Here is a 25,083-nt window from a genome sequence, read left to right on the forward strand (position 1 = left end):
TCTCTCAAAATATTATATGGAAATAAATTATAATCGGATTTCTATGATAATTTAGGGCAAATGTGGAAAAGAATCCATGGAAGGCTTATAAAATTCATATATATTTCAGGTGTTGTGCTTTTAAGATCAGAAAATGGAATAACGTTAATACCGACATAACTTCGCTGGTGTCGTACTATCATTTATATGTGAATTATAGTTATTATAACATTGTCTTTAAAGAAATAACCTGGTGACATCAATACAAAATCATGTATGTATGAATTGTTTTCTAATATGAAAACCTTAAGGCTTAATAATTTATAACAGACAAAATTGAGATCATGTTCTTTGGGGCATTCTCTAACTAACCAAATTTGAAATGAACCTACTAGGGCTGCATTCGACGCACGTTTCAAGAATGAACTAATGTTAGTTCTTGAAAGAAAACAGTCTTTTACTAGGTTGTAGAGTGATTTGGCTGTTATACCTCTCGCTCCTACTTCTACCGCGTCCAAATTTACAATTAACCTATTCTTAGTGAGCTCGTTAGTGAGCTCGAAATACTTGAACCTTGATGGCGTGATTTTTGGAGATATTGGTTTCTCAAGGAACCTTGAGCTCTATTATCACAACGCGGTTTAAAATTCGCGAATATAAAATATGTCTAGCCTGGGCGCCGACTCACAAATATCCTCTGGATTTTATATTGGTTCTCATAAGTATCCTTATAGTCCAATCCGAAGCCGCTTTAATGATAAAGTAAGGCTTGACGTTTGATTTTGTAGCCCTAGTACCTTCTCTTATAAAAACTATTGATCGCTGGTTTGTGGTTATTTCTTTTTGCGCTTTTGCTACCGAAAGACTTATCGCTTCACGTATGATTTCTAAAACCCTATCGTGACGATGCGAGTATTGACTGTTATCCAGGAGTACCCCACATCACACTAGCAAATGCTTAACAGTTCCAACTGTCTCACCGCAGATGTAGCAAGTTTTTTCGGTATCTTTACCCCATCTTACCAAATTACTCTGATCTGGGAGAGTCATCTGAAATCCATTGAGATTAAATTTTGGCAGTGCAGGCGACCAATCATGAAATAAAGTGCGCCATTTTAGTGCTAGTGGAATGCAAAAATCTCTAATGTTTAGCCACTCATTCTGCATTTCTAAGCTCATTGCGTGGATCTTAGATTTAGAATTCTCATCTTGTCGAATAAGTCTTGAATATATCCATATCTTTGACCTTCCTACTTGATCCTAACCCTACTCTGTTACTTTGTGCCTCTATCATAAACATTTGGAATTGAAGTCCTGATTTTAGCTCTAGGGCATCTTTGTCTTTTGGGAGTGTTCTAACGACGTCATCATGGAATTTCCCCTGGATATATCTCTTGGAAACGCTTAGGTGTTTATAGAGCTCCCATGGCTTCAACATCATTGTGTGTTTGGTATACCATTAATACGAATAAAATAATGAATTTAGTAATTATAAAATATAGAACTTATAACAAGAAGTATCTATCCGGATTTGTACTCTAAAAGCATCTTATAGAAAAAAGGTTACGACATACCAGCATTCCACCTAAGTATGTACGTATAACCAATATTATAAGTTTATAGAAACTAACCTGGTCTGTATTATGATTCTATTTACTTAAGATTGAAACAGTTTTACAACCAATTTAAAGCTACCACTTCCTGGATATCCTGTGATATGAACATTTATAAATATTACGAATAACCCACAATTTTTATTTCATATCTCACATATACAGTGTAGGTTAAATGCATTAAGGGACTTTGAATTTTTAAAGTGGCGTTTTGGAGAATGTACTGAACTGTTCAAGCGAATTCGACGTAGATATTACTCTTTTCTGAAAATATTTCTATTATTGCTTATAAAAATTTTCAAAAGTATCAATTCCCTAGTTTTATTTTCCACGATATGTTTTAAGTTAAATAATTCTTTAAAGAAAAGACTTGTACTTACCCTCTTATTATAGTAACATTTTTTTTAATCTGTTATATTTATGAAATATAGTTGTATTAATAAATTAAATTAATTTTTATTTTGAAATTTTTGTCTTTTAAATCAGTGCAAAATTAAAAATATCATTTTAATACTATACTATAATCAAAAATTAATTTATCATTTATCATCACATAAATATAAGTACATTTGATTTAATAATTACTCAAAATCGATCCTATATGTATTTATATTCTAATGGAGAGTTAAAGTAGAGTAAAATAGTTTTTTGCTTTTTGTGAGAGTGAGACTGACTGTGAGAAGGTGGTACTTCCCTGGTCGAGCCAGAACATGTTCGAGCTGTAGTAACTTAACAACACAAAAAAACATTAAGAACTGTTAAACTTCTGAAATAAATTTAAAATATGTGACATCTATTAACTTATTTAGCAGGTTTCCATTCCTCGTAGCTAACCTAAACATTATACTTTCTTGCTAAGATAATGACACGAATGACTCGACCTAACACGAAAAAGTGACACAATATATTGTTCAAACGAAATGAATTGAACCTTAAGGCTTATATAAAACTTGTTAGCAAAAGAAGGTAAGCTGTTTGCCAGAGTTTATTGAACGCTTTAAGCATGTAGCAGGAGAGCTCGACCGTCCTATGGAGCCGTCAATTGTATTTTATAATGATTGCGTCAGAAAGTTAAGTGGACATTTAATTGCTCGGCTCTAATAACGATCTAGAAAATAAAATCTACAATAAAATATGGTGTAAAATTTTGATTTTGAATTATATTTGAAATAATTACATCACTTTTATTTGGAATAATACAAAATTATTCCAAATATAATTCCATCACTTGAAATATTAGTCTTAATTTTCGATATAATTTTAGTTTTCAGATAATAAAATAATATAATAAACAAATGAAGTCTTTAAAAAATTTATTTTACATTATAAAAAAACAATATTGTGTTCAACTTACTTGCGTCATATTTCGAACTCCATGGAAACAGTAAATGTTTATTTCGATATTTTATAAAAAATGTTTTACCTCATGCCTTTTTTTAGTGTTTGCTGATGATTTCTATCAAATTGATGAATAGTAGTTTAATGCGCAATATATATGTCGGAATTAGGAGCACTTTGTCGCTTTTTAAAAGAATGACCTCAGCCTAACTGACGTTACCAATGACTTTTATTCTTGAATGTCTTCAGGAAATCAGACACTTAAAAGTAACCTCGTAGACGTTTTGACGAACCCCTTACTTCGAAGAGGTCCGATCTCTGCATCGGCATGTGTTTTTTTATTTGAAAGGCGGCAAACGAGCAGACGGTCTACTTGGTGGACAATAGCCACCGTCACCCATGGACGTCCGCAATATATCTGTTGCGGATGCTTTGCCAACCTTGGTTTTTTAGTAATAGGAAAGGGTTGGGAATAAGGAAATGACAGGAGACTCGTAGAAATCTATACTCTCGCCTCTATTTATACTAACCGACACTCATTGTTGTGACAACACTTGCACAGGTGGCTACACATGTGGTTATGCGGGTGATACCTGAAAATTTCAAATACCTCAATTATTGATTATTTAAATAATACGAATTGCGCCGATATATATTTTTAATTTTTATATTACGTCTATTATAGCTTGCCATTGTTATATTGCGACAAAATAATGTCATTGAAAATTGTATTAAAAAACTATAAAACCTCGTGACTTGTTAATTATGAATCTGTTGCATTGTTCTCTTTTAACTTTTTATATCTTTGACTATAATGTTCCTTTTATTTACGTTAAATTATACATTTATTTAGCTTAATCTCGCAAAACAAAACAATAATACTTATAGTGGCTATGTAACTTATATAATACAATTTCCAATGATATTCAATTATAAGATTGAACTTTATTTTGCGTTTTGTAATTACCTGTCGAATTGATCTTGTAGTAAATAACTTCATATTAAAACAAGAAGATGATAAAAGACAGTTATTTCATTATCCTTTTGAAACGATGCCATACGTTATAACAATTTACTTCATAGTCAATACACCTAATTTTCGATTTCAATTCAATATTATTTGTCTTTTCACATTTTCATGTAGCAGACGTTAGAATTTTATTATTTCTGTATAATAAAATATAATGTGTTAGGAACTATCAATGAAAAGTAAATCCTGTCAATTTAAACAAAAAAAGATTTACTATCTATTTCAATTACGATGAAAGCATTTTTCAGTCGTGTGAAACCAACTACTCACTAGCCTATATTCGTTGCCACTTAAAAGCACTATAGCGCGAACGGTATCTCGTTATTCATTTTAAATAATATTAGTACATTTTTCTGTTAAGTTTTAATAAATTTATGAATTTAATCAACATAACGTCTCTTTAATTAATAAACCACCACAACCTAATTTTCATAACACAGACTTTGAAGCATTTGAAGTAAAACGAAACTGTAAAAGACATTTCGATGCATTTGCTTTTATGTAATTTACTATAATTTAATGCTTTTAATTTAGTAATTTAGTATAGTTTTTATTTGACCTAAACAATCTTAAAATTAATAATTTTTTTTTAAGGCTCTGCCTAATATTTTTATTATTGGATATATTGAGCTTTTATATCATATAATTACTGACCTTTAGTCACTAAATCAAATTTTGCAGTGTTGATTTAAGATTCTAATTGATTTTGGCTCGTTTTCTTTATCTACAATTGTTTATATTTATTGAGGTCAAAGCTGAGATTACTCTATTTTTCGAATTAACCAGACCGTATTACCTCACATTATTGTTTCAAAGACATTAATATTTTAAGTTGAATATACCCCAGATCTGGCCATAAATTGTCAAATTCTCTTCCGTGAGTACGAGGAAGAGGGAAGCGTATTGTTTTGTCTTTAATAAAAAATACAAAGAAAGTATTCTATTCATTAGTGATAAAACGAAAGGACTCTGAAAGAGTTTATCTTATACTTTCCAAGAACTAATATTATTTAGTATAAGAATTTAATGTTGGGAAGAGAACTAATGTGGTGAAAAAATTTGTATTTATATTTTATACCCAGTTGGTCGATCTGCTAAAAGTAAAAAAAATTACATTTACTTCATATTATTATCTTTTCCATAGCATTGTTAAACTTTCATGTTATAGATGAATTTTTATTCTATATTGCATATATTATTATATTTAGCCCATGAGACTTGGTTCAGTAAACAGCGCTATATAGAACAGCAAAAGTCAATATGGCGGCGCCAATGACTGGCACCTGGTGACCGGGCAGATTTATATTTTCTCAATTCATTTGTACCAATGCTGCACAATACTTGTGTAGATTGATATGCGTGAGTCGTTTGAACCATTGTATTCATAATATATTCCAGAATCTACGAGATCGATATTGGAACTTATGGTTGAATATGGTGCGTATTAAAGGTTATAAAATATTTTATAATTACATAAACTTAAAAATATTTAATAAAATATAGTCTTAATCGAATAATTACCTGACATTTTTTAGATCACATATGCTGCTATGTGAAATACAACTATCTTTTTGATTCTTAAAGAATGATTTCATATTTCTTAAATCACAGATATAATTTTAAGTACCGCTCCATATTGCAGGGATATTACTTTTTGCAACATGTCAAATTGACGTACCCTTGCTTATCGAATTCCCGAAGGGATTAAACTGGCAGGTCAATAGTAGACACATTTCGGCCCAAAGGGTTAACCCCTGCCAAAAACTTTGGTTCATACCTAAATGTCGCTAGCAAAATATTAAAAGCTTAAGTATTCCAGTGTTCTTGTTGTAGTTTATACGATGTTTAAGATATAATCCAAAAAATAATTTATATAATTTTAACAGACGGCTGGAAATTTTTTATTACAACCATACCATTTCATTTCCCTAGAAATTCTATGCTGACTATATCTTTTTTTGTTGATACTCAATTTAATAATTGAATTTTCCAGTGTATCAGTATGTCGTAACAGCGGAATAGATGTTAAAAGCATAAGTCAATAGAATGACTTCAAAAAATATATATTTTCCAATGAACTGTTATACAAAAAAGTATATGTTGTAAATCAGCGTCACTATGACCAGTTCTTATTCATGGTATACGATCAAATATACTTTAATTTGAGTTTCTGTAGTGGCCTTAAATATGTATTTTAGGTTTAATAATAAAAAAAATATATATTTGATGGAGTTAGTTATAATTAGTCTGCATTAAAAAAATGGATTTGACTTTAAAGTAATTTGTTTTTGTGTTTAACTCAAACAAGATCTTTTTACTTTATTCATGTAATCTTCTTAAGTAAGACATTTTTTGTCAAAATGAGTATTGAAATTAACTAAACATAAAATCAAAAGCTAGAAATGAAGTAATAATGAAGAATGTGAGTAAGGAAAAATATCGTCCCTTTTTTATCTTAATTATTTTGTGGTGTGGGGATATTTATAGAGAAAAGAATGCTTTTTCTTATTTTTCTCCAATTTTCTTCCGCTGAAATGAATCCAATATATCACCTACATTTATTCGTGTTTTTTACACAGAAAAGCTGACTTCCGGTTCTGCTAATAATTAAAAAAAGAAGAGGAAATATTGATGTTTAATATTACGTTTCAAACCTAACACTTTTATTTAATTGCTTTGTTTAAGTCATCTTCGTCGTCTTAAGATATTTTTTTTGTATAATACCTTCTGTCCTGTTTAAGTTTTGTACACTTTTATAATGCTCTTTATGTTATGACCCTCATTCTTAAAGCTTTTTAAACTTGTTGCTCGCGTGAACCAATACTCAGAAATTCATATCCACTTTTTGGCTTTTACTATAGCAGCTAATATATTAATAGTATTTGGACAATTTGTAAACGTGATTTAAATTTAAAAACTCTTTTCAGCTTTCTTCTCATAATTTACAGATTGATATTTTATTGTCGTAACCATTAGAATATGTCAAGATGTTTATAAGTACCCAAAATTTTTTAATCATACAATTTGTACTTAAATAGGTACGTATTTAAAACTTGTATTTATTTTCTATTTTATTTGTTTTTTAATTACTTTTCACTGTCTGCATTAACGACTATCAGATTTCTTTCTCTGCGAGTGTATATGCGAATAATTTCATTCTTTAGAGACTTTAATTGCTTTTCTAGGCCATTTATTTTCGTTAATCTCTTTCTCACATTTTATGAAAATATTTGAGTCATTAAAACTTAAATCATTTCAACACACTTTCAAATTGAACTGTTCTCGCTATTCCATGTTTCTTGGGTGAAATCAAAAAAATTTAAGGAGCTCACTATTTGTCTAGTTTTTTTTTATTCACCGATAGATATAACGATTTCATCTTACAAAGCTAATTTCTAAACCCTTTCTTTAATGTTTTGTTACTGAAGGAGTGAAGGTAATTCTTGTACTTTTATGATATATTGTTAATAAAAAAAATTCCTTGTAAATTTCTCGAAGTGACTAAGCCACCTTCTATCAGTTTCGTAAATTCTATTCGATTTCAATTACACATAATCAATAATCAATAATATTCTACTTTATTCGTTTAATCATATTAGCTGTAGCTACCTAGACCTGTAGGTCGTTATCTATTAAAATATATCTAAATTCTCCAAAGTTATTAACTGATAGATATTTATATCTTTAACATAAATCCTCACATTATCAAGCATTGACTACCTTACCGTTTGTAATGATTTGCAACCTTCTTTTTAACTGTCATATAAATCTGAAATCATTGAAGGCAAGGTCCGAAAATGTCTATTCTATTTTATCTTCAAGAACAGTCACCCTGCCTGGTTTTATCTGGCTTCAATTGTTGCCATACATAGCACTAGTACAGAAGTTGTGAAATTCTAACGTTTGTCATTCCATTTAGTTTTCACTCGAAAGTTATATATGGTTTAAAATTGAATTTATGGATGGATTTAGGTACAGCTTAGCCTTCCCAGTGTCTATCAAAGCCTAACTAACTTCACTACAGTAATATAAAAAAATCGTAATTCCTATATATCATATACATCATTTTGTTTGCTAGCGTTATAAAAAAGTTTCTGAAAGTAAATTTAATGCATTAATAAAGTTGATTATAGAATCGTAGTTTTATAAAAATTTTAAGTGAGAAACTTAATTTTACTATGGAAATTTAATAAAATCACGATGGTGTTTTATATGAAAAATAAATAATATCCCAAATAAAGTTCACTTTCACTTAAAACTTATATAGCGATTTCTATCGGAATAAGTTTAGATATACATAATTGAACAGACAGATTAACAGTGTTTCCAAATACAGAAATTCAGTTCCTTAGATGAAAACTTAGTCATATTTATTAATTCAAAGAGAAAATGTTTGTAATAATAACACAGTTAATTTAAGTACAAGGTTGACATCTATATATATAAAAGAAAGTCGTGTTAGTTACTCCACTTATAACTCAAGAACGGCTGAACCGATTTAGCTGAAAATTGGCAGGGAGGTAGTTTAGAGCCAGGAGAAGGACATAGGATACTTTTTATTCCGTTCGACAGCATTCCCGTGTGACTTGACATGAAACGTCAGTCACTATAAAACGTGGTATAATAACAAAAAAGAAATATATACTACAAAATAAAGCCCCCCGCGCTGTCTGTCTTTCTGTTCGCGATAAACTGAAAAAATACTGCATCAATTATTTTACAGTTTTCACCACTAGATAGCGTGATTCTGGAGGAAGGTTTTAGTATATAATTTGTTAAGTTTTTGTATCTATTTGTGTGTACATTAACGATATTTGTTGAAGCACGAGACACTTCGCTGGATCGTACACATCGATTATCGTTGGATCGTGATAGGTATCATGTTTAAAAACAAACAGAAACGCCCGAAGATAAACAGGTCCGCATGGGTAACGACCATATACGGCATAGACATTTAAGAAATGCTTCACAAAATAATTGCAGTGGAACGCAAAAAACTAATTCATGGTCCATTGAAGAATAATCTGCGATGCATTACAATTTTTCAAAATAATTCGAAAGGCGCTCCGTCGATTTGACCAATATTGCTTTGCTAATGGCAAGATGAAGATAGACGAGATAGTTTGGCCACCACAGCCTATAAAGTCGCTCCTTGAAAGAAGTCACCCGAAACATACTGAATTTTATGAAAGATCTGCGATGTACATGTGAACGTAAAATTGTGCAGTTCTGTAAAATCGTTCAATTATATTACAAAATAAATAAGTAGAGGTAGTGATCAGGGTAGGTTTAGCTTACAATCGACTAATGACGTGTAACAGTTTCAATCTGTAACACCCCCAGGAATCCCGCCACATAAGTTAACATTAAAAGTAGGTGACGCTATCATATTATTAAGAATTTTGTGGCCGCCAAAACTGTGCAACGGCACAAGATTCAAAATCATTAATTTAAAAAAAACCTTTTCCTGTTGTTAAATGTTGCCATATCACACGCTACTTCTTAACAAAATTTGTTCATTTCTTCACAGGATCATGTCATTAATGTTGTATACAAAGAAATATTGTATTTTTTTATATTAACAAACTATTATTAACATCAAAATATAATATTGTTTCGTTTAAACTTAAAATATGTTAAACAAGAAATATGATGAAAAATTTGTTTGTCTTGAGTTTACTTAAAAAATAAGTAGTCAACCAACTTTACGTAAAAAAGGGTATTTTATATATTTTTAAAGAGCCCGTGCAAAGCCGGGTCGGGCACCTAGTAAGGAATAACCCCTTCTTTCATGAAGACTGTGGCTTTTTAGGCCCGATAATAAATAAAACATATTCCATGATTTGTTCTTCTTCTATAGAAAATACATAAAAAATATGTCACTACTCTGACTCAACGTCTAGTATACAATAGATTAAAAAATAATTTTAATCACATGTATGTTATCTTCTATCAACAAGATTAATGTTATTTTAAACCGATTCCTTTTAAATAACTGGTTTAGTCATTTCCAGTGTTTTCATTGTGGGGAATTGAGCTGTAAATTCTATAGAAATAGTAATTAAAACGGTATTAAAATTGTTTATACATTACCTCGTTAAGAGACGATAGAAGTCACATTTAAAGTAATAACATTGTGGTGGTATATTTTTCTAGGTAGAATCTACATGACACAACGTATGAAATGTATATTTGCAAAAATGTAACTTATGCGTTTTGAAACAAATTATCTTGATTAAATGAATTGAATTTTAAATACTGCTTTTAATTAAACATCACTTGTCTGTAAAAAAAAAAACAATGACTGTTATTTTGTGCAGAAAGAAGAAATAAGAGAACCCTTACCTTTACGAAAATAAGGATAGTTTCCATGTTAGTTTTCTCATTCCATAAATAAGCTATGAGTTCCCCAACTTCAACAGTTTTGGTTAACTAAAAGTTCATATTAAGGATAATGAAAGTAATAAAAGCCCTGTGGGGAGTTTACTCTGTTCTGCTTGGGAATATCTTTTGAAATATTTGCAAACACTTTTATTCGAAGCACGTACATGCGATATTTATCTTAACTTCTGCGTAATATTTTAAATATTGATAAGAATTGAAGTCCATGTTTAAAATAAGTGCAACTTCTGTTGGGATGCTGTCCAATTAAACAATTTCATGAAAATTTTTTTGCTCCGTTGATAATTTTTTGTTTTTAAAATATTGCTTAGAGTAAGAGTTATAATAATAAGAATATTTAAACTACTCGTAAGTATAGTAAAATATTAAAAGTTTACTGAGCTGAATATTTGAACTTTAATTAAAATAGAAAGGATTAAATGAAAACATCATCGATTTCAGCAAGATTTTTACTTGCGATTTCTATAATTTCGCGTATTTCAATTAATGAGCACGTATGACACTGAACGCCAAATATTGATTTAAAAACATAGAACGTAGTTGAAAAATAATATTTTAAAATAGACGAAGTTCTAGATAAGCAAAGATTTTTCGTTCAGTTAACACTTGTTCAGATACTTTTTTTATGTTAAATGGGGCAAACGAACAGACGGCCTATCTGATGTAGGTTGTACCGTCACCTTTAGATATCTACAACATAGTTTTGCGGTTTTTGGAAAGGCCAAAAAAGGGAAGGAATAAGGAAAGGACAACCGTCTCTCGCACTCATCGGACGAAACACCGCCATTTAAGACTACTACTACTTCACGCCGATCTTCAGTAAGAAGATGGTACTTCCCCGGTCGAGCCAGTCCACGTTTGAGCTGTAGTAACTTGACCACAGCTAGGCTGTACCAGCTTAAAAACTTACTTTGTGTGAATATTACTAATAAGAACTTAGTAGAAATTTATACTATACATATTAAAGTTTGCGAGGATACGTGAATGTTTGCTGATCGTTCACAAAAAAAGTACTGAATTGATTTTTAAAATAATGTAGATGGGACATTAAAATAAGACAGACTATAAATTATGAAGAAAGTTGTATTGTGTATGAAATGAAGTCAATTGACGCAGACAATAGACGACGATGCCAATCGGTTAGCATATGTATTTTTATATGATACTAAACATTTCTTTCAGCGTCTATTTCTTAAATTTCAGGAGTTGAACTTAATTTAACTCTTCTTTATTATTATTATTAATAGGTTTCTGTGTAAAAATATTGAGGAATGAATGAAAATTTTTTTTCATCTTCTCTATATACCGTCTATAGTTTGATTAGTGTTCTTAAATTACATCAATTTAAACTTTATTTCTATCACAACACCCTCTTTATCCTGTATATTGTGTAAAATATCAAATGAAATTTGGAGTATGTGATTGGTCATCGTTTTAAATCAATTATCGAAAACAAGCTGAACACTGTTTTAATCAAGAGGAACATTTTCCCCAAAATTCTCCTCATGTGAAACTGTAGCAAAAGGGAAACGTCAAAGACCACTTTTAGGTAAACGCAGTTTAAGACGCCTTGCTTCATGAAAGGTGTCGAATGTCATGGTGTCGAGAATGTCGTGTAGTGACTGGACGCAGACTGGTCAGGACCTTCACAGTTGGCGAATTTGAGGAAAGGTCTAAGTCCAACATTGGTTGGAGATAAGTTGACTTGATTGAATGACATAAATCGGTAAATTATTTAAGAGATGTCATTTACATTGAATGTTACAATTTTATAATAAAAATTCAGTTTAGAATTTTGGCGAATTGTGAGAATATAAATGGTTATAAAAAGAAAAGGTTAAAAATTGAACAAACCAGTAAAATTATTAATTGATATAGTTTATTTTCCATTTCTTAAAAAAACTAAGATAACATCCGCTTTTATACTCATATGTTTGAAATTTCTCTCATCGCACCAACGTTAGCCGCATTTACCTTTCCACAGCTAGCAATAATGGCTGTGAATGTAGGATAGAATAAATTACTCCCACAAATTCTGTGTTGTGGTCGGTCTTTGTGGATCAGGATACGTGTGAGCTGAAAATCTAAATTGAATTTAGTTTTTTCATTTTTAGAAATGGATAACTCTATTACTGAAATTTCTATTACCGACAGTACGGATTGCAGACGCTCTGACTTTAATTAACGCTAAGGATTTTTTTATTTCTACCATATTCCTGAATAAATATAAATAAAAAATTAAAATGAAAATAGGAAAATAAAGTTAACAAAAGTAAAGCAGAAAAATATTCAGCATTTACTAAACTACATTCTTAAAACACTATTTTAATATTGCACGTAAGTTACATAAATTACTTACCTTTTTATCTCTCTATCCATTGAAAGCCTCCAACGTTGGTTTTAATAAATATCTTCACTTCGATTTATTACTATCATAAAAAATATAATATAATCACAATACACATAAGAATACAAACAAAGTCATAAATATTTTTATTAGATTAGACAATTGTGGTTTCACTTAAGAAACATACAAAATTGCACTTATAATAAATTTCATTAATTAAGTTTTAATTACTTATGCAAACATTCGTTGCTTCTTTTCAAATATGTTGTGGGTAGTTGTTAAAATAATTGCTGTTAGCTTTCGAAGATTTATAATTAACTCTTGTTTTATTAACATAGCATTCTCATAGTTGTAGTTTAATGTATCGTCATTAGTAGTAAAAATTTTGTGTACAAAAAATATTACATGAACAAATTCTGGCATTCATGCAAATAAAATAAACCTACACATCCTATCAGAACCGAATGTTATTGCAGTAAACAAGTTGAGTGCGAATGTTGTATTTTAATCATACATGCACTAAGGTAGTTTGATTATAATAAAACAGTACAGTTTTATGTTTTATTTCATTTTGAGTGCAAATAAAAAATTACCATATTATAATAACGTAACTATTGCTTAAGCCTCAATTTTTTAAATTCCTTACCTTTCTATACAACTTCAGTTTTCACTAAACGTAAGAGTGCTTCATACTTAATTATCATATAATTTATTTTTTAAATCGTCAAAATAAAATAAATATTTTGAAGGTTCTGTAAATAAGATTTTTTTTACGCTTACATTGCTAAATACTTTGATAAACCGTAAGATACATGAAAACAATTTAATGTAACTAAAATTATGAACAAAACAGTACGTGACAGTTTACCTCCTAAACATAAGATATATGTTTCATAAACTCTAATAAAGTTATTTGTTTACTAGAATATTATATGCACATATATATGTACAATGTACATAATAAAAAATAAAATAATATACTTTAGAAAGCTACGTCCGTTTTATTAGCCAACATAGTTGTTGGTACCGTGGATGTAATATTTTCACCAGATGGGGTATCTTTAAACTGAAACATGACCAACTCGTAGGTCACTATTGTTCCTGCAACCTGTAATAAAATTATTAATTTAGAAAACATGTTTCAATATAATAAGTAAATTGTAATTCAAAATAATTAATGAATAATTAAAATTTCCTCACGGTAAGAAGTAAGCCACGGGTAACGCTAAAAAATTCCAAGCCACTTAATGCAACTTTATCTCCATTTACTTGATCTAAAAACCTTTGCACCTAAGAAATAGTACTTTTATTAAAACATATTTCAAACTAAATCATTAAGGTTTTATTTTTCTTTCATTTCACTTTTATAGTAAATTTTATAAATATAAACCTCAACACAGTATACTGGAGATGGCACATCATACAAAACAGGTGCTGGAGCATTTGATGCTGTATTTACTTGTGAAGCTATTAGAGATACAGCTACTGAGCGACTTATGAGATAAATGAGCGAAAATACAAAGTACGCAGCCGCTTCATAACCTCCAAAAATGTTTGTACTCCTGAAATATTAAACAATACAACAAACAAAACAAAAACATTACTTTAGTGTCCAAACTACTTTCTTTATCATTAAATTTTTTTTCGCAATTCATAAATATAAACCTTTTATTAATATTGTTGTTACACTCATTATTTCCTTTCACACCATCTCTGTAAAAATGAAAAAACAAAAATATAATATAAAGTCCTACTTCCGTTTAGAGAAACATAATGTTATCATATTTAAGCTTACTCTAAAGTATTAAATAATTGTAGACAGATAAAGAACAAATTGTTGGCAAAAGAAATGAAGGTAATGCCATTAATGACGTCATCAACTCTACGCACGAGTTGGACGGCACGACCATAGTCTTCACGAATTGTTTTCCAAAAAACCTCAGGCAAATACTAAAAAATATAAAGAACATTCATATCCCGCTACGAAATTATGAAATGATTAAATATTTATTACTAAAAAAACATCTTACTTTTCCTTGTGCAAAAAGTAATTTATTATTAACATTTTGTAACCTGGACGTTAAATAGTAGCTCATACATATAACGAAGAGGTCGGAGAAATTCCAAATGAATGTGGATTGGAAGTGGACAAACTGAAACAAAGTAAGTTCCATAATTATGTAATCCTTTGCGTATTAGCTCTTGTTTCGTATTATGTTCTTCCAGACCTGTGTCATTGCCCCCAAAATAAGAGAATAGGGCAAGAAATTGAAGACCCATGGGTAGAAATATTTAACAAAACGTTCATAGGTCAAATCTTCCGTGTCACATGCGGTTGAGGCTGCGATTGCAGATAAAAGAGATAGAATATGTTCCACTGGAATAATAAAATATATTCCATATAGAAGTAAAATTCACATGTGCCTTTAAATCGAGGTTCGTACAACATTTTTATTTTTTAGATGCAATAAGAGTAATATTGAGATTTGTTTTATTATTTACCTGAAGCCAAAATAAAAACTACAGCACATGTAAAATTGCATTTAAACTTTAAAGTCATATCATAGTTCGGGTCTAATTGCTCGACCTTTTCAATGTGATGAACGAGGTCTGGCCACGATATGGCTATACGAAAAAACACTACCATCGTTATGCACGTAGTTGTGTAGAATATCACTGGAGCTTAAATTAAAAATAATTACATTATAACAGTAACAGAATTTCATTCACACAACCCATTGTTATAATAATTACTACAATACTTGTAACGTTTAACGATGCGTTCGAGTTCAAGACTTTGTGAATACACATAGTGGTTATAAAAATTTGTCCCAAAAGTGATAGCAGTAAATAAACACATTTCCAAGATGACCATTTGAATCTGAAAGAGAACAAAGCCGAGATTAAAATAAATTTATAATTAAAATTAAATAATAAATCTTATTCAAGTTTAATTTTATATTGACAACGATCTTTGAGTTGTGAGTAACATAAAAATTTATCATTACATATTTGTAATAATGTTTGGATATTTCCAAACCTGTTTATTCTTTTAAAGCCTGTTATTTAGCGTTTTATTTTATTATTCTATGTTAAATAAACGAATAATTTGTCATGAAATCCTATTTTTAGGCTCATTTCAAAATTTCAAACCTATTTTAGGACAATTTACAGCCAATATTATTTATAAGTAGTTATTGTTTGTATCGTCGCTTGCAATTCAAGGAATTCCAAAAAAGCAGTTTGGAATTTAAAAAAAATGATAGCGTATGGACATGGACATGCACAAAATTCATCCAACTTGGTTTGAAGCATTCGCCCGAGTTTATTTTTAATTATTTATAATATTATATCGCTTTATTAACAGTTTAGACGTGTTTCATCAATGATTCATCAATTCATTATTATTATTACTGTTATATTATAAAACAAAGTTGCCCGTCGCGTCTTTTTTTCTGTCTGATTGTTATAAAATCACAAAGTACTTTACCGATTTCCAAGCGGTTTTCATCACTAGACAGAGTGATTATCGAGGAAGGTTTAAATATATAATTATTTCAGTATTTATATTTATTATTGTCCAGTATTGATATTTGTTGAAGTTGTCGGGAAAAAATGTGCAGTCTGGGAGCTTTTAACGGAAACGTTGCCTAAAGTCTTTAAGTTATAACAAAATATAACATACTACATCCATTTTACTACTTTTGAAATTGGCATTCATGAAGCGTTTATAAGAAAGCTAAGTAAAATAAGTTACTTAGCAAAAAAGTCTACATCAGTGTCTGTAAATTAATTTTTGAAAAATTTACATAGGATCTTCAATTTAAAAGTTATATGTTTAATAATTCTAGACACCGTGTTCCCTAACTGATTAGTTAGATAATAAGGCTACAACAAAAATACACGACTGATGACTGTGTTTTCTATCTTTTGTTTTCTTTACCTCTTTAATTAGATACTTAACTACTAAGTTTCCTGATCATTATTTGTATGTCTTTTCTTATTCTAAACATTAAGTGCGCACGGTAGACTTAAGCGTAGACTTGAGCACGCAGTGCTTTTCGCACGTGTTACTTCTAAACAAAATTTCTTCGATTTTACACGTTACCACGTCATTAATGTTGTATACAAAGTAATGTTGTATTGTTTTTTTAATAACAAATATTTATTAGCATAAACATGCAGTATTTCTTCATTTAAGCCAAAAATATTTTTGCCGAATAAAGGTCATGAAATATTTGTTTTTCTTGATATAACCCAAAAAGGATGTTGAATACATTTTACGTAGCATAGGCTATTTCATACATTTATTCGGCAAGACGAGAATTCTAAATATAAGATCCATGCAATGAGCTTAGGAATGCAGAATGAGTGGCTACAAATAGGTGATTTTTGCATCCCATTAGCACTAAAATAGCGCACTTTAATTCATGATTGGTCGTCAGCATTGCTAAAATTTTACCTCAATGCTTTCCAGATGACTCTCCCAGATCAGAGTAATTTAGTAAGATGGGGCAAAGATACCGAAAAAACTTGCTACATCTGCGGGGTGGCAGTATGAACTGCTAAGCATTTGCTGGTGGGATGTAGGGTACTCCTAGATAGCGGTCAATACTCGCGTCGTCAAGATAGGGTTTTAGAAATCATTCGTGGAGCGGTTAGTCTATCGGTAGCAAGAGCGCAAAAAGAAATTACGACGAACCAACGATCAAAAGGTTTTGTGAGAGAAGGCACTAGGGCTACAAAATCAAACGTCAAGCCTTACTATTATTAAAGCGGCTTCGGATTGAACTTTAATGATGGACACGTATGAGAAGCAATATAAGATCCCAGAGGATTTGTGCGTTGGCCTCCAGACCGGCCATATTTTTATATTCGCGAAATTTTAAAGCGCGTTGCAATAATAGAGCTCACGGTTCCTTGGGAAACCAATATCCCCAAAAATTATGCCATCAAGGTCAACATGTATTACAAGCTCACTAACGAACTCACTAAGAATATGTTCGTTGTAAATTTGTACGCGGTAGAAGTGAGAGCGAGAGGTATAACAGTCAAATCTCTCTACAACCTGCTAAAAGACTTAGGCCAAGACCTAACATCAGTTTATTTTTGGAACGTTCGTTGAAAGCACTCCTAGCAGGGTCGTTTCATATTTGGTTAGGTAGAGAGGGGAGCTTGGACAGTGGAGGTGAGCGTTTAACGCGAGTTAGATAGGGGCCCCATAAACCTACACCTGGGTCGCAAGTCCCAGGCACTGTTGAAGCTCCTCTCCCTGCAACGCGATGGACCCGGCATCCACACGGTGAATGCATGGAATGCTGAGAAGTTTCGTCTCTTTGTAAAGAAACCCAGCGAAGCCGTGGTGCGTAGCTAGTATTATATAATATGATTTAATTAAATGAACAATGATAAGATTACCGCTTATATTCGTTTTATATTTTATTTAATATTTGTTTTAATTTCAAATACAAACATTGTTTGACTTACTTTACATTAGCTGCATTCGTACTACACACACCATTGACTGGCAAAAGTGAAAAAATCTGTCCAATTACTAGAGTACTTCGTAGCGCTTCTTGGAATGTTGCTGATATTTGCTTCGGTTTCACTTTGGTTACCCCAACTTTGTTTTCTGTTATTATTATTAAATATAATTATATTTATAAATTCCTCATTTCAACAAATCATTAAAAAAAATTTTTAATATAGGTCCAAAATTTTTAATCTTACTTGTTTTTGGAAGCCAAAAAAAACATTGGCGTTTCATATTATTTTTTGTATTGTTTTGTGCAGACATTCTGATTACGGTGCAGTTTTTTCTCTCTTTAATAATCATCAGCAATTTCCAACTCACTAGTGACCTGCAAATTGAAATCTCAATATTATTCCTTTATATTATATGCTTACTTTATAACGTAAATTTTAATGATACTTTTACAAAATGATTTGAAGTATACTTTACGGAAATAAATTTTGTACATATGTATATAAACGAGAAGGGACAAATTTCTACTTCATGTTAGTTATCATAAAACAAAATAGTCAAAACATTATTATTATTTTTTCAAATTCGAACTTGAATATAGATTTTTTTAACATAAACCAGATACAGTAGAAGGGGTTTGAAGTCTTCTCAAGAAATACTGTAATATAATATAAAGCACACTTTAAATTCGTTTAATATCTACTAGCCAATGACGTCATTAATTAGATACTAAATTATAGAAAGATGGAATTTGATACTTCAATAAGTATTAACTACGAACTAGACGTGAAAAAAGAAATATTTATTCGACACATAATATGAGAACTATAATAGACGTTTATATTACGTTTTCAGACTTAAAATAAATTTGTTGAACAGTTGTTCGCGTGTTGAGTTAAAAATCTACTATAAGCTATCAACTTGATCAATAAATGATTTGTAAATTATTTACACGTTTTTGAAATAATTTACAGTTGTTTACACATGTATGAAGCTGGTGACATTACTTTTATACATATGTCATTCGATTTCTAGAAAATTTGTGTTATATTATATCACTAATTTATAAATTGAAATATATATACGTATTTTAATGAAGCCTCACTAGTAGACCGGGTCAACCAATGTAAACAAATTTTGCATCGTCATTGTCAGCTACAGCTGCGTCAATGGGTAACATAGTGAATTATATATATACTCCAATAATTTGTTCAATTTAATACCTTTCAATGCGCAAATAATATATTTCTTTTCTATTTTAGTTAAATCTACATAAATATGCATAATATTCGTCTGTGATTATGATATAAGACAGCAATTTGTTTCTTAGCATACATAGTTTCCTAGTAAGTCTTTATACAAATCATATTTATTTTTTAACGTCTTATTTGCGTCCCTGTACTGATTCCAATGTAAACATGGTAAGAACTGGAAAAATGCTTTATATATATATATATAATGCTATATATATAATGAAAACATATCGATTGCTTTTATATATCTATGTGCTTGATGCCGTTTAATGAAAAGAGAGAAAAATTTATTTATATTTCCGTATGTGTCTCGCCAATAATTTTAAAAAACAGCGTAAGCTAAAGAAATTTTAGTTTTAATTAGTAAAACATGTTTCCACACATACGCAACCTATCTGTGGGGGATACAGAGAAGGCAAAATTTTTACTATAACCTACAAGAGCATGTTCTTCATCTAAACAGAAGATAAAAAAATAAAGCCTATTGTAATTTCTTTAGCGTCAAACAATGTTACAACTTGCTACCTTTAGTATTAAAAATTTAACATTTTTGTTAGTTAAAAATAAAAATAAAATAACTTCATGGAAAAATATTATGGTTCTATACAAGTAACTGCTTACCGTCTCCACTAAATTCATGATATTTTTTAAAATCTGGTACAGTAACCTGTAACAAATACAAATGTTGATTTCTTTAAAATAAAATAAACAATGATTTTGCCCATCTATTTGATTCGGCACACAAAAATAGAACTGAGAAATAATAACACTGGAAAATGTATTTTAATACAAATGAAATAAATATATATTTGTGAAAAATATACTTCAGGTTTTAAAGAGGTATAGTATATAAATTATTCCTTGATAAAATGCGTACTTTTTTAAAAGTTTAAACCGAAATATTCACTGAAAACGAAAGACCTTGTCAGAATGTTTTTAAAGTCAACACTCAGTTGACTCGTGACTTTCAATAACAACAAAATGAAAACATATCATTACGTCGAATATTCATGGAATTGCTAGAAGGACTTAAAGTCAAAATTGTGAGTAAAATTTTATATTTGACTTGCAATATAAAAATAGTATATAAAAATCTAATATAATATCTGTATATCTATATAGAGTGTATAGAAAATTTATATAAAACTAAATAAAGGAGGAAGATCCATTTGAAGTCATATTATATATAAAAGAAATAGATAATTAATATGTGTTTGTTTTCATAATTTGAATTCTCACTGGACAAAAATTAAATACTTTACAACACTCAAATGATGAATTGAGGGATATAAAACGGAAAGTATATATAACTTCAAAGGCAAGTTAAAAGTATATTTTCTCAAGAGCCATGATACTGTTTTTTTTTTAATGTTTGTTTTATTTCATTTATTAAAAGTATTTTGATATTAGATGTGGTTTATAAATTTTTTGCCCTGCGAGAACTTTCATTAAAAAACTTTGAAGAAAAAAAGTTTAGCTAGCGAGCAAGAAGCTAGACCAAAGGAATATTTTAAATATTTTTTAAGAATAAGTTAAGTTTTGCAACCTCTTTGGCAACGGTCTGCAATAAAGGACGTGCCGCTTTCCAAGTGGTCTCGAAACTTACTGTCCTCCTTATACAATTTATGGGATTTAATCTTGTTCTCGGAGTGTGTTATGGTGATAATAGTAATTTCATGTCTGGACAGTTTGTACCAGTAAGCTTTATAGAAAGGCATTCGTTGTGTTTCATGAAAATTTTATTATAATTTAATTGTAAAGTGAAACTTCGTTAACTTTTTGAGAAAACGACTAATTCCTGGTTTAATTTACTGTTTGTAATGTTTAATTTACTACAGACAGTTCTCCTAAATCTTCTGTTCTTGCCCAAATATTTGAAAGATTTGAATACTTTAATTGTAAGGAACAGTGAGTTAACTTAATAATTATTTTTCGGACATTACCAGTGCTAATACAAGTCAAGTTAATTTTAATTTCATTCTCGGAACGGGGCGATCCACATCTTTTGGAATTTAGCTCCAGCACATCACAAGCCTGTCTTTTACTGCGAAGAAGAGTCTAATCACCTTCACCTCATCTTTTCAGAATGAATACATGACATACTACAGTCGAGTTACAAATATTATTCTTAGAAAAGACAAACATATTAGAATGGTCATTTTTATATATTTTGCCAGTAATATCTTTTCCACATATTTAGAATTGCTCCATACTCTTGCGTAAAATGTAAATTAGTAACAAGATTAAATGAGATGCTTAAAGGTAAAAAGAGTAACCTTCACTTTATTCTACGTAAAAATTTTTGATTACATCCCAATCGGTTTGGTACTTTTAACATTTTCAATATAACGTATTTACCAACTTTCAAGATGATTCACATATAATATGCATATCTTTATATAACAAATAGTAGGTGATAATGTACCGAAGTTTTAATTTTTAATTACTTTGTATTAACCTTGAGCATGAGAAGGGAGAATTATAGAATAAAATAATATACTAAAGTTAAACCTAAAGATTTCTTTTTTGGGTCGTAATGAAAGCATCACCTTTTTGTCATACTCCAGACTAAAGGTAATTCTGAATTACCAATTTTATTTGGATTATGAAATCTTCTGTGGATGCGATCAAGCAATATACGTCATATTATCGAATATTCTTTATTGTAAGATCATTGTCATTGTCCCTTGTCCTTATAACCTTCACATTTATGTCTCTAACTTGCAAAGTGGATGGCAGGTTTAATAAAGTAAAACTATTTTAAACAAGAACTGGTTTTTATTCATCGATAAGAAATTAAAAAAAAATAGGACTAAACTACTAGCAAATTTCTACCTTCACCGAACCCTTGATGCGTTGAAGTTTATTAAGGGTAGAAAAGTCTACACAATTTGCTTAGACAATCTGATAATAGCACAAAACTCTACAGATGACAAAAGGGGTGATTAAATTGGTAGTAAGTACTAACACGATTCAAAAAATTCTAGGATCCTTAAGCTTCTAAAAGACCCTAATCTATATTTTTATGTTACATCGTTTATATAATACAGTGTTCTGTTGATATTTATATAATGCTACCGTCACGTTTTTGCTATCTTCCTTTGACGAATATATGCAATGCTCTACATACGCTTGTGGTCTTGGGTTTTAATATAACATACATATACTTGTATGAATTCTACGCATCCTATTTTTGTGATAGTATAAGAGTATTGAAACTTTTGTTACACGTTGCACATTATATAATATTGTTTAAAAATTTCAGTCACGACAGTTATTTATTTTATACTAAAACAACGAGACCCGAATGAATACAATGAAATCCCAAAACACATTGATATCTCATACATTTTGTAGTAAAATGTTGGAAATCTCCAACAGTTTGCACATACATCATTATTAAGTTCAAGATGCTAGTAAATGGTAAAAGTATAATCTAGTTACATACATTTTTTATAGAAAATACGAAAAGGATCAAATAAAAAGGAAAAGTTGTTCATTTTAAAATAATACCCAAATTGATTTTAACAAATACTCAGAACCTTATATAAAAAAAAAGTTTATCTCAATAGGTATTTTCTTCATTAAATGGGTATTTATTTGATAATTAGTATAAGTATTCTAGATTTTGTCTTTCATATGATGATATGATGCTAATTCATTTCTTTATAAATAGATCAAAATTTTGTTAATTATATTAATGTTGTATTTCGTCAAATAAATAATTTTTAAAATACCCTATTTAAATACGACAGCTAAATTAAAAACTATAATTATTATTTATATAAGACAATTACAATACTTTCACATATCAAGATAATTTTCTTAAATATATTTTAATATAATTTACTCTGCCGTTGGGGGATAGGATCCTTTTAGAAATCTAGACCGCACCCTCACTACATAACCACCTAAGGTGGACCTCTGACCTTTCTGTTGGGCAACCCACAAACATATATAGAAAAAAAAACAAAAAAAAATCTCTATGATTGATTTATTCTCTGACAGAGATTTCTTTGATAACGAATTTAATAATATAAAGTCTTCCTTCATCTGGTAGACTGCAGTTTTCTAATCAAGATTTTTACTCAGAGTAAAATTAGGACCCTACTTCTCTTTAGAGGTACGCATTAATCGTGACGTCTTCTCTGACCACCTTCAACATTAAGAGCAGTGAGTGCTTTCGTCGCCTATTCGCATAGTTTTTATACAACTTATCAAAACATTTAAGAATGTTGAAGGTTGGTTGGTTGGTCGGTTGTTTTAAATATGGCCTTCATCGGTGCAAAGACGTGCACAGTATATTCTGCCCGTGTCGTATAGAATGGAGGAGACCCAGTGTATGAGATATCCATATGGTATTTTGAAGTCTCAGTCTTTGGTAATTAATTATTAAATCAAAATAAATTTCACATTACATGTCATTCTTCCTTGCAGGTAAATAATCTATCACCTGTCATTCCTTATCAGTGGCTGAGATCTCTTCACAAACAAACAATCTCAACCACTTAGCAAAATTATTTTTCCTAATAAACTTTGTTGTTATTCATTTATATATGTTGTCACAATCAGTAATGTAACATAATCAAACAGAACTGTTTCATTATTCAGGAAAATCAGTTGGTCATAAATTGTTCACATCTCTTAAAAGTCAGTTTTAATATTTTCCAGCAAATAATACTTCCTTCTTCACCATAAAAGAAGATATTTTCTAAATGGGCTTAAAGAGAGATAATGGATTTCATGAGAGTGTTCGTTTCACAATGTTTGTGTGCCGGATTATTGGTATTTTACCAATGTCAGGACTACAGAGCAGTAACAGCAAGGACTTAAGGTATTGTCATCTATTAAACTTATAAAAGTTTATAATAGAAGATAATATAATCAATAAGAGATTGACAATTTTATAGTGTTTCGCTGTACGAGACTACATTTCATTCCTCCAAAACTACGTCCAAACAATTTAAAAGCCTTATATTTGAAAATAGCTTTAACCGGATATTGTATTGCAGAATTACTTATGTTTCCCTATACACAATTTATTATTTAATAACCGTATTACTTCTGACTTCATTACTTCTACTACACTTTTACGATAGCATTCTACCTTCCAAAAAATTTAAAGACTTGGGTAAGTACTTGCATATTTTAATTGGTGGAATTACGAGTATATTCATTTTTTTTTTTTTGTTGACAAAGTACTAGAAACATGGAATAATTTGAAGTTAAAAAAATGTGGTACATTTAACCAAAATAGAAAGAATTATTTCAGGAGGATTACTCATTCAAATTACTGCAGTCTTAGCAGTTATAATATTGATTAGATTAACGTTGAAATGGAATAAAATGATGAACCAAATAGAGCTTCATGAAAGACTCCTGCCAGTTTTACAAAAGCCACAGCAAATTTTTAAAAAGATCAACCAAGTTGTGTTATTTTTTGTAATATTTGGTATAAGTAAGTATTTTGGTTTTAAATCGACCTATTTAATCGCCAATCTCGGTGAGATAATAATAATTCTTAATTAAATAATTAATATAACAGCAACTGATAACATACACAGTCATAAAAGGGTTCATTCACATATTTTTATTTCATATACATATTACGACTATGAAAAATTTTAATATTGAAA

At 29.9% G+C, this 25,083-nt stretch overlaps 1 protein-coding gene and 1 long non-coding RNA gene across 2 annotated transcripts; both read right to left on the reverse strand.

The window, feature by feature from the left end:
* Window positions 1-12,221: 12,221 nt before the first annotated feature.
* On the reverse strand, window positions 12,222-12,850 carry LOC133320039 (uncharacterized). Its single transcript, XR_009753501.1, has 2 exons — window positions 12,722-12,850; window positions 12,222-12,446 (listed from the first exon to the last, which is right to left on the reverse strand). It is a non-coding gene; the product is annotated as an uncharacterized LOC133320039 (long non-coding RNA).
* Window positions 12,851-12,882: 32 nt separating this feature from the next.
* Window positions 12,883-18,961, reverse strand: LOC133320037 (gustatory receptor for sugar taste 64f-like). The gene is made up of 11 exons (XM_061526682.1): window positions 18,440-18,961; window positions 18,197-18,341; window positions 15,472-15,590; window positions 15,212-15,391; window positions 14,938-15,086; window positions 14,740-14,862; window positions 14,505-14,659; window positions 14,375-14,422; window positions 14,100-14,271; window positions 13,910-13,999; window positions 12,883-13,817 (listed from the first exon to the last, which is right to left on the reverse strand). Exons 1-11 carry the CDS (start codon window positions 18,543-18,545, stop codon window positions 13,692-13,694), a joined length of 1,413 nt encoding a protein of 470 aa, XP_061382666.1. The 5' UTR covers window positions 18,546-18,961; the 3' UTR covers window positions 12,883-13,691.
* Between the last annotated feature and the right edge of the window lie 6,122 nt (window positions 18,962-25,083).

The sequence above is a fragment of the Danaus plexippus genome (genome assembly GCF_018135715.1).
Source record: "Danaus plexippus chromosome 3 unlocalized genomic scaffold, MEX_DaPlex mxdp_25, whole genome shotgun sequence".
NCBI classification, from domain to species: domain Eukaryota; kingdom Metazoa; phylum Arthropoda; class Insecta; order Lepidoptera; family Nymphalidae; genus Danaus; species Danaus plexippus.

Coding starts and splice junctions, on each gene's coding strand:
- LOC133320037 (XM_061526682.1), bottom strand. CDS start 18,545: ATGATTATTAAAGAGAGAAAAAACTGCACCGTAATCAGAATGTCTGCA. Junction 18,342..18,439: donor TTTTTGGCTTCCAAAAACAA/GTAAGATTAAAA, acceptor TAATAATAACAG/AAAACAAAGTTGGGGTAACC. Junction 15,591..18,196: donor ACGAATGCAGCTAATGTAAA/GTAAGTCAAACA, acceptor GTTCTCTTTCAG/ATTCAAATGGTCATCTTGGA.